The following is an 11,650-nucleotide window of genomic DNA, read 5'->3' as shown; positions in this document are numbered from 1 at the left end:
ACCACTTTCTTACATCATATACAAAAATAAACTCAAAATGGATTAAGGGTCTAAACATGAGACCAGAAATTATAAAAATCTAGAAGAGAGTACAGGCATTAATGTCTTTGACATTAGTCATACAAACATTTTTCTAGATATGTCTCCTGAAGCAAAGGAAACAAAAGCAAAACTAAACTATTAGGACTACATCAAAACAAAAATCTTCTGCACAGCAAAGGAAACTATCAAAAAAGCTAAAAGACAACTTACTAAATGGAGAAGATATTTGCAAATGGCATATCCAATAAAGGATTAGCATACAAAATATGTCAAAAATTTATACAACTCAACACCAGAAGAACAAATAATCCAATTTAAAAATGGGCAGAAGACATGAACAGACATTTCTCCAAAGACCTACAGATGGCCAACAGACACATGAAGAGAGGCTCAACATCACCCTTCATCAGAAAAATGCAAATCCAAACCACAATGAGATATTACCTCACACCTGTCAGAATGGCTAAAATCAAAAACAGAAGAAACCACAAGTGTTGGTGAAGATGTGGAGAAAAAGGAACACTCACACACTGTTGGTGGGAATGCAGACTGGTGCAGCCACTCTGGAAAACAGTATGGAGGTTCCTCAAAAATTTAAAAATAGAACTACCATATGATCCAGTAATTCTACTACTGAGTATTCACCCAAAGAATGCAAAGACACTAATTCAAAAAGATAATGCATCCCTGTGTTTATTGCTGCATTACTTACAATAACCTAATTATGGAAGCACCCCAGGTGCTCATGGATAGATGAGTGGATAAAGAAGATGTGGTATAGATGTACAATGGGATATTATTCAGCCATAAAAAAATAGAATGAAATCTTTCCATTTGCAAAGACATGGATGGAGCTAGAGAATATAATGTTAAATGAAATAAGTCAGTCAAAGACAAACACCATATGATTTCACTCATACATGAAACTTAAGTAACAAAATAAACAAGCACAGGAAAAGAGAGAGAGAGAAATAAGCCAAGAAACAGACTCTTAAATGTTGAGAACAAACTGATGGTTACCAGAGGGGAGGTGGGTGGGGGGATGGGTGAAATAGGTGTAAGGGATTAAGGAGTGCACTTGTGATGAGCACTGGGTGGTATAAAATTGTTGAATCACTATTGTTCACCTAAAACTAATATGACACCGTATGTTAACTATACTGGAATTAAAATAAAACAAATAAAAAAATAAAAGCATTAGATGAATAACTATATTCAACCAAACATCTAACTTATGAACTATAGATAACCAAAAGGGTCAACAACCAAACACATACACACACACACACACACACACACACACACATACACACACACACAGAAGAAACCTGGATAAACAAATATACACAAAATGTTATAGATATGCAAACACTTTTTTTTAATTAAAAGATTTTATTTATTTGAGAGAGAAAGCATGTGCACAAGACAGAGCACGAGTTGGGGGTGAGGGTGGATAGAGGGAGAGGAAGAAGAAGATTCCCTGATAAGCAGGGACCCTGATGTGGGACTTGATCCCAGGACCCTGGGATCATGACCTGAGCCAAAGGCAAATGCTTAACCGACTGAGCCACACAGGTGCCCTGCAAACACTACTTTTAATGAAAAATGAATTTAGACATTTTTCCCAAATGGAGATGGTGAATATGGTTTGTGTTTAATCATGTAATAGTAAGGATCAAATAAATATTTTTCTCAGTTGTTGAACACTCAGGTGATTTCAATTTAAAAATTTCTGATGTTCATTATTTGAACAGACAATAACATGGTTATTATAAATAATGCAAGAGATACATATAGGACCTCATAGGAAAATTTCTTAAACAAATCAGTAATCTAGAATTTCTCAGAAGAAGCCAGAAGACCAGTATCCTCCATAGCAGCATGGACGGTAAGAGGCATATCCATATCCTCCAAAGCCACATCCATAGCCACATCCCAGGCCACCATAGCCATAGCTCAGGCCACCATAGTAATTGTTATAGAAGCTCATAGTGTAAGGAGAAGGCTCAGGTGAAGAGCAGAATCAATTTCTAGGGTTTTAAGTTTATAATCTACATAGGGCCTTATATACCAACTGAGTGGTATGTAGGGTAAACCACAAGCACTATTGGATTCATGCTTCAAACTAACTGGCATTATAACCATCTCAAAAATTCCTCATAACCAATATATCCAAGACAATTTTGCTGCATGTCAGGATGCCTGTAATGAAATCATGTGCCTTTAATGAAAGGGTTTTCTCCTACTTTGGTGACTTATTTATTCCAGATGTGAGATCTAAACTATATTACTAGCTACCATGAGATCACATAACCATACATGTTCCACTTCTTCAAAATTCCTTTTTCCTTTAATAACATTCTCCTTCCTAGCTGCATATATGCACCCTTGGGAGTAAAAGTATGGTTTCAAAGATGTAAGGAAGGTTGGAAAATTTGTGGAGAAGACATGGCAGAAGTCACATAGACTACATGGAGAAGACATGGCAAGGTTCACTTGTAAATATCTGAATGATTAATGTGTTTTATTGTGTGTTTTTGTGGAGCAGAATTATCCACTTTGGTTTATACTTCACATGTATATGCATCTATCATTTTGTATATGATCAAAAACCATGGTAGAATCCCTAAAGTTTAAATCCATGGACTATGGCTACATAGAAATGGCAGGATTTACTGTAGTAGTAATTTGAGTTTAAAAATCTATTCCAGAAACTTTTAAAGATTTACTGACATCATGTACCTCCTGCTATGACACAATGAAATAGGTATGCCTCTTTTGGTACTCTTGCCCAAAATGTATAACCTCAACTTTGTTATAAGAAAACAAACAAACTCAAATTGAGCAACATACTACAGAACATTTGACTTTTTAAATTGTTAATGCCATAAAAGTTAAGAAAAGACAGAAACTGTCACCAATTGGGAGGTGACCAAAGAGATAAGACAATCGAATGCCACATAGGATCTTGAATTGGGTCCTGGACCAGAAAAAGGATACTAGTGAAAAAAATGGCAAAACCCAAATGTTTAGTTAATATTGTACAAGGTTAATTTCTTAGTTTTGATAACTGTACTTGATTATGAAAGGTTTTAACATAGTTGTGTAACTGGGTGAAGGGTATATGGGAATGTTCTATATATTTTTGCAACTTTTGGTAATTCAAATTATTTCAAAATAAAAGAATTTTAAACTGCTACTTGATTGCATTGATTTGGTCATTTATTAATCTTTTCATGCATCAAACTTTTAAGAACCAATTATCTATCAGGCACTACTGTGAATATTGGAAATGGAGCAGTGAACAGGACAGACAAGATCCCTATTGTTACAGAGCTTAAATTCTAGATTGAGCAAGAGCAGGAAATGCAGGCAGATATTTGAAAGCAAATATGACAAGTGAAGGAGATCATTTTTGTTAGCGATGAGTCTATTTATATAACAAATCAAGGCAAGGTAAGGTAAATTTAAACAGAGCACTGGTGAGAGATTACTTCAGACTGGATGGTAAGGGGAAGGAAAGAAAATGTCCTAGCCATTTTTGCTAATTTTACTTTCAAGGGATCAGCAACCCCCAAACAGAAGTTTTAATTTGGAAACAGATTTGGTACATCTGTAGAACAAACAGACTACTGATTTCTGTGTCCTATGAAGAGAGGAAGAGTGTTCCAAGAGGCACTCATAGATCTAGTCAAGGCTGTACCCTGGCAGCCCATAAAGGCTGTGCTTTAAGCTTTGGGTTATTAGATATAGGAAATAAAAATTTGATTTTCAGATAAACAATTTTTATATATAAGCATATCCCATGTAATATTTGGGAAATTCAATATTCTGAATTTCAACATTCTGAAATTCAAATTTAACTGGTGTCCAGTGTAATCTAGCAACCTTAATGTGGAAAGGCAGTAAAGGATAAACCAGGGGAAGAAACCTCATCTGATTTATGTCTTGTATGCTTTAAGATGTAGAAAAAAAAAACTAAACAAAAGAAAGAAAGAGAGAAAGAAAGAGAGAAAGAAAGAGAGAAAGAAAGAGAGAAAGAAAGAGAGAAAGAAAGAGAGAAAGAAAGAGAGAAAGAAAGAGAGAAAGAAAGAAAGAAAGAAAGAAAGAAAGAAAGAAAGAAAGAAAGAAAGAAAGAAAGAAAGAAAGAAAGAAAGAAAAGAAAGAAAGAAAGAGAAAGAAAAAGAATTGGGGCTACGAAGAATCTCGAACTTAGTTTCATTTTATTATATTTTTGATGACCATTAATATTCTAAGGAGATTTCAAGTGATCATACCAAACTTGGAAATGTGAATGGAAATGAATTGGCTAAAATAGTGTATCCAAACTAATTCTGAAAGAAAGTTTAAATATTATATAGAACACTACAAAACTAATATAACACAGACTGTGTGTTATCTGCACTGGACTTAAAAGAAAAAAACACTTAATTAAAAAAAAAGAGTTTAAATGGAAACTATAGGCAGGGCAAGCACATAGCTGGGCATCCTCACATTTGAAAACAAGATCTGAAGGAGAGAAAAGAAAAAGGAGCAGCTGACGCTACAGGATTTAAATCCAATGTGTGCAGTAGGGTGTACGTAAGTGTCCGGGAGTCTTTCAGGAATGAAAAGAGAAACTGGTGAATCTGAATGCTACTCAGAATCTTAGTAAAATGAAGACTGGCTCTAACTTTGACAAGATTGGAGTGTTGGTGATCCCTGCAGGAGCGGTTTTGGTGGAGTGGTGAGGACCAAAGACCAAAAGGTGTGAGGAAAGATGTAAAGAGAAAGCTATCATGGAAATAGATGTGAAGTTTTGCAATGAAACAGAAGAAAATGGGAGAGTAGCTGGAAAGGACCAAGGACACAAGGGGGGTTGTTTCATTCTGCTTTTGATCATGGAATGTAGTACAGAACTAAATATGGTTCAGAAAATCACAGCAGAATGGTGAGCGCTGTGAATTGTGCAAGACTGATGAATCCCAGACCTGTACCTCTGAAACAAATAATGCAATATATGTTAAGAAAAAAAAAAGAAGATAGCAGGAGGGGAAGAATGAAGGGGGGAAATCGGAGGGGGAGACAAACCATGAGAGACGATGGACTCTGAAAAACAAACTGAGGGTTCTGGAGGGGAGGGGGGTGGGGGGATGGGTTAGCCTGGTGATGGGTATTAAAGAGGGCACGTTCTGCGTGGAGCACTGGGTGTTATGCACAAACAATGAATCATGGAACACTACATCAAAAACTAATGGTGTAATGGATGGTGATTAACATAATAAAAAATTTAAAGAAATTCGCAGCAGAAAACAAATTGTTAATGGAATCTCCTTGGGTGCAAGCCTCAGTTATGATCAGAGAAAACTTGGTTCTTCAAAAGAAACAAATTAGCTCCAGGAAGTAAATTCTATAGAGAAATAACCCCATAAATGTTATTATCAGGGACATTGTATTGCACAAAAAATAATACCTTCTATAGCTACATTAATCAAATACCAAAAAAAAGTTACTTACAGTTTTTTTAATTGACTGATGCAATTTAGTAATACAATTACAGGTGATGTTCTAAGAACTTAGCCTACAGGAAGACTGATCAGCATGTTATTTAAATTAGTTTTTACTGAAAACTTATTCTAACTTATTACTTGATTGAATGTAATAGTTGAGGCTACTTTTAATTTCTGTATGGAAAATCTGAAAACGATATAGTGAAGATGTCCTCTGCTTCTAAGATATCAGTTGAGTAAATGGTGAATAAAATGACACAATATTATGCCCATTTTACAAAAATGAACCTGCCAAAAGACACACATGGAAAGAAGATTCAAAACACACAGTAAATGAAAGGTTGAATGTGTTTGATCAGATCCTTAGTACAAAAACATTCTATTTTATTAAGAGGCATTTTTGACTCCTTAGATATACTTAAAAAGACAGATGAATTGGAAAATTTTAAGAATCTTGTGTCTTCATTCTTATAATCTATGAAGAGTTAACTAAAATACAGAGAGTGTCCATCATCTTTTACTCCCTGTCTCTGCCTATGGTTATGAGGGGATACATAAAAATAAGAGTTTGATTCAAAAATATCATTAGAATAACAGAAATACACTGACAGATTACACATGATGTGTGGATAATGACACCCCCCCACATACATTCTTATAAAGACACAAATGTACATTTTTTTAACTGTCACATGAAACTATTTTCACTTTTCCAGTGCCTCCCAATGGGAAGAATTATCACATTAATTTGAATAAAGACTAATAATGGTAGGGCCATGCAGGAGAATGCAGTATGATCGGTTACAAAGAGTATAATGACTGGGTATTTTGATAAAGGAACAGACCTCTGTATAATACACTGATAAATGTAAATATGTGATGTTAAATCTATTGGATAGTTCCTTAAAATATAATTCTCATATTAATGAGAATACTTATTTTTATAATTGTATGCTCAATGTAGAGAGAGGAAAGCAAAGCAACTGGATTCCAAGGAATAACTTATTTTGTAGTTCTTCAGTAGAAATTGAATATAAATGGAAATTAGACTCACTGGTACACATAGAAAAGGGTAATGCATCTTGCTCAGACTTGGTATTTTGGAAAATTTAACTGGATTATTATAAACATCATGGGGATGAAAGATACATTATGGTTTTAGTATAAAAAGGAACTGAATCCCTGCAGAAAACGATTAACTTGGATCAAAAGAAAGAGTCAAAAGTAGTATTATTCTTATGAAATATTAAAAATATTAGTGAAACTAACTTGTGCGAAGAGCAAATAAGATTGAGACTAATGTATTCTTTCTTGATATAAAGAATGGTTATGGGAGGCTAAAGTGAAATTCTAATTTGGGGCTGGGCTGCATTGGTGTGAGTGTGTGTCTCCTCTCATTGAAGCCCTTGGTTGGATAAGGGGGAGTCCAAACTGAGAGCCAAACACAGCAAGTCTCCCAAATACCTCTAAAGACTTATTTCGTGGTTGAGGAACAACAAGCTAATTAGATTAGTCATAAAATTAACCAATGGCATGGCATATATGGTGGGTTACACCCACATGGAGGGTATATAAAAGGTCTCTGCAGGGGGGAGTTGTCCACACTGAAGTGACACTTCTCCTCTCCGTCTCTACCCAAGCAAAACCTCAACAACCAGCACCATGTGTGGCAGCTACTACGGAGGCTGCGGCTACGGAGGCTGCGGCTACGGAGGCTGCGGCTACGGAGGCTGCGGCTACGGAGGCCTGGGCTGTGGCTCTGGCTGTGGCTACGGCTGTGGCTACGGCTGTGGCTACGGATATCGCTCCCGCTCTCTCTGTGGCTATGGATGCGGCTCTGGCTTTGGTTGCTACTAATGGAGGTCACCATGGGAGACTCTCACCCTCCACACCTGGACGTGGGATTCACCAGTTCTGAGCCCCACACGTTCTGAACTTTGCTGAAGACTTGCATTCTGGAGCCCTTTGGGTCGGATACAGCAATCTTCTTTCTTCCTGTGTTTAACTCATGAGAAGTGGGAGCATGTGAAACTCATCCTGAGAACTGTGTGGTCTCTCGTTGGAATGATACTGCCACAGATCCTCCCTTTTGATGTTCATGCAGGAGCCATTTCTCTAATTTCCTAATAAACTTATTCAGTCTGGAATAATAAATCTGGCTTTCTTGTCATTTAAAGTCCAGTATTTGTCATTTTGGCTTTTTTTCCCCCGGATGAATTAAAGGAAACAATTGCCTTATTGGGGAGACATCTTGTTTAATATTCCTACTTCAGTGGTTTTACCAAATCCTTGATTTGCAACATTATGGAAGTAACAAACTTGAAGCCCTCATTTTTCTGCTTTGGTAAGGCACTGATATCATGTGTTATGCTGGTGTGTTGGGAGGATGAAAACAGGTAATTTGTCGATTTAGTTAAGCATTGTCTGGAAATACTATGTATTCCAAGTACTTTTACACCAAAACCTTAATCGTGAAATCCTTTAGAAGATGCGAAAGTTGGCACAGAATTTTCCAATTCTAGTCTGTTTGGAGGCTTATTTATTTATTTATTTATTTATGAGAAAGAGAGAGAGAAAAAAAAACCATAAGCAGGAGAGGGACAGAGGACAAGGAGAAAGAGAATCCCAAGCAGACTCTACGCTGATCTCATGACCTTGAGATCATGACCTGAGCTGAAATCAAGAGTCAGATGCTTAACCAACTGAGCCACCCAGGCACCCCAATGTTTTGGGGCATATTTAAAGAAGAAGCATTTCCTATGCTTGCTCAATGCAAGAGTTAGAGAAGTTTAAACATACTCTTATACCTAACTTCTATGTGTCTGGAAATATATAGCTTTTTTTTTTTTTTTTTTAGATTTTATTTAGTTTTTGATGGAGAGAGACAGCGAGAGAGGGAACACAAGCAGGGGGAGTGGGAGAGGGAGAAGCAGACTCCCCGCCGAGCAGAGAGCCCAACACGGGGCTCGATCCCAGGACCCTGGGATCATGACCTGAGCCGAAGGCAGGTGCTTAATGACTGAGCCACCCAGGCGCCCCTGGAAATATATAGCTTTTTTTAAGTGACACCTTTTCTACCATCCTTTAGGTATTTAAGTTTAGAGGCACTTGATGGTTTTCTTGAGATTTCTTTTTCCTGTGATTTATGTGATTTCACAGTTGTAGCCATAATCATTTGTTTCTCCACCAATTTTCTGTGACTAATGTATCTGTAAACTTGGCAATTATCGTCTCTTGGTAGAGTATTTCAAGCCTTTGTGTTAGACATGAATGAGTTTAAGTAGCATTTTAGTATAAGATAATGGATATGTCCCAATTCATTCTGACTAGTCCAAGATAGTAAAAAAGTTGAAGCCATGGAAGGAATTAAGATCCCTGGAAAAATCATAACCCAGAAGAGAGCCCTTTTTTCCTTTAAAACCATTATTTTATGACAACTTCTTTTCTATTTATTCTGCAAGCTTAGAATTTTCTATTTAATATTATGCAAAATTTAGATGGTTTATGTTTGTCCATCTCAAGCAATGGTAGATTTTTTAAAAACTATTTTGGCCTACCTGGTAGGTCATAGCAATCAAACACAAAGAAAATGGATATTGACTCGAGTTAGAGAATAGATTTTCCAAGATCTGCTGCTTACACTGTCTTAGCATGAGCATATTTGGTTGACATGTTAGCTTCTCTAAATATTTCACTTCAAGTGAAATGCCACCGCTAACAGCCCCAAACAAGCATCTACTTTGTATTCACATTGGCGTGTTCACTTCTTTAAAGGCTTCAAATTATGAATAACTCCAACTGAAACTGAAAAACGTAAGATTCTTTTACATTTTACCCCATTCCACTGTTGCTTCTTTCTTTCTTACAGTGAAAACTCTGGACCCCAACGACATCACTGTGTTAACTCTATTCAAACCTGTGCACAATATACTCTCTGAATTGCACACTGAAAGCAATACTCCCAAGCAACCTGCTAAAATTTCTTAGCAGCGTTTTTAGCATTAAAAGGGGTCCCACTAAGAATGGACAGAATATTGTGCTCAACATTTATATGAATTAATTTTCTTCCTGAGTAGTTATTCTATTCATTTTATGGATAGAGTTCTTTTGTTTCCATTTATATTCGATTTCAGGTGTATTTTTTCTGTTTCTAAAATATATTGAGTATTTCCATGGTTCAGAAAAGCAAACTATATAAAAAGATATACTCAGAAATAGTCTCACTCCCGTATTTATCCCTTCACCCATTCTCAGTCACCCCGTTTATAAGTATTTTCATTTTCTTCTGCTTTCTTAATACAGAAGCAAGCGTACATATCATGTTTATGTATTCTTATTTTCGCTCTGTGTTACCTAGAGGTTGCCTACTTTTTACACTCTTGCATTTTTATTTTTTATGTTTTTTATTTTCCCTTTTATTTCTTTTACCCTTTATGCTCATATTCAAGCTTTCAAACAGGAGTCATGTACATTTAGGCATTAAAGAAATGACTCACTGCAGATTTTAGTACTCCAAAAAAAATAATGTTTTTCTCTGTATCAATTCATTTCTCCCAGCATTTACTTTTGGAAAAATTTCAAACCCTCAATTAAGTTGGAAAAGAGTTGTAATGAACAGCTAAATACTCTTCATGTAAATTTGGAAATTGTTGGGTTTTTTTACATACTCTTTTGTCTGTCTGTCTGCTCTTTGTCTGTCTCTCTCTTTCTGCATCTGTCTGTCTCTCACCACACACACACACACACATGCACAGATACACACCCATACACTCACACACACACAATTATTCCTGAACAATACTATTATGTAATTCATAGTCCATGGTCAATTTTTTAAGTGTCTTTTATAGCTTTTATTTCTGATATAGAATCCAATGAGTGAAAACTATCATACTTTGCAATTTATTGTCTGTTATAATCTAGCATTTCATGAAATCTAAAGCACTTTCCAGCCTCTTATTATTTCATGATATTAATACATTAATACATTTTTAACGTTGCAAGATAATCATTTACTAAAATATACCACAATCTATTTTTTCTGACTGTATCAATTATAATAATCATATATTTCCAAAACCAATATTTTTAAGCCAGAGATTAAGATCATTAGATATGCCAAAATTAGATCAAGCAAGCATTGAGTGAATATAAGGCAACTTTGTGCTCTTTTTGGAGGGGGCAACTTTGTGTTCTACAATAAATTCTGAGAACAAAATTCAATATATGAAGTGTCAAAATTGTATCACTGAGAATCCTGGGTAATAGGTGGATTACTTAAGAGCTTTATACTAAATATTTTATATTTGTAACAGGACCACCCCTAACATATGTAAGTTTAAATGTTGTGCATTCACCTTTAGTCCCCGTCTTCTGGGATTATTTTGTACAATTGTACTCTATTTCTCTTCAGCAATGAAGAAATGACTCTCTAGTTGCTGGGGATGTTACAGGCAGAGTACCTTCAGTTGAAGAGTGCCCTTAACGCAAGACAGTGCCCATTTCCTGCAAACCAGCCTCCCATGATTGATCATTGGAGGGTATAATGACACACCTTCTTGCCCGGCTTTAGAACCTCCCATATTGTTTCCTGAGCCTTCCACTGAGTCTACTGCCAACTCAGCTCTCCTCCCTATCCCAATCTGCCTCTTCTTCTCCTTGGAATATTCATTCCAAGAATTAATTGCTGTAATAATGCTCTTATAGAAAAATAATCTAATCTGAGGTCACAAATGCACCCAGTTGTCACACTATCTAAAGCCTCTTCCCTGACTTTAATATTTGTACAAATTATAGGAGATATTTTCTTTTAGAATATTCCTCAGTTCTGACTTCCCTAATGTTTCCTTGTGATCAGAACAAGGTTATACATTTTGTCAAGTGAATAAAAGAAGTGTTGATGTTTGCTTTTTGTTGGGCTCTATTGGTCGGCACTTGAGTTTGATTTCTTCCATTATGATGGGGATAATTTTATACTTGATCAATATGGTGAGTACCAAATTTCTCTACCTGAAAGCTACTTTTATTATTCTTTTAGCCATTAAGAAGTATTTTGGTAGAGATATTTTGTGACTATATAAATATTCCATTCAAATCCACAAATTTATCATTAGTCTTAG

The 11,650-nt window shown here is 35.9% G+C and overlaps 1 protein-coding gene across 1 annotated transcript; it reads right to left on the bottom strand.

Annotated features, from left to right (window-relative positions):
- Positions 1 to 1,885: 1,885 nt before the first annotated feature.
- On the bottom strand, positions 1,886 to 2,032 carry LOC114218010 (keratin-associated protein 22-1-like). The gene has a single exon (XM_028114946.1). It carries the CDS (start codon positions 2,030 to 2,032, stop codon positions 1,886 to 1,888), a length of 147 nt encoding a protein of 48 aa, XP_027970747.1.
- Between the last annotated feature and the right edge of the window lie 9,618 nt (positions 2,033 to 11,650).

This window comes from Eumetopias jubatus, unplaced genomic scaffold, assembly GCF_037043125.1.
Source record: "Eumetopias jubatus isolate StellerSeaLion01/CBP00866 unplaced genomic scaffold, mEumJub1_p1.0 scaffold_1, whole genome shotgun sequence".
Taxonomy (NCBI): Eukaryota; Metazoa; Chordata; class Mammalia; order Carnivora; family Otariidae; genus Eumetopias; species Eumetopias jubatus.
The sequence above is the reverse complement of the archived record's forward strand: the minus strand, read 5'-3'. Positions and strand labels throughout refer to the sequence as shown.

Coding starts and splice junctions, on each gene's coding strand:
- LOC114218010 (XM_028114946.1), bottom strand. CDS start 2,032: ATGAGCTTCTATAACAATTACTATGGTGGCCTGAGCTATGGCTATGGT.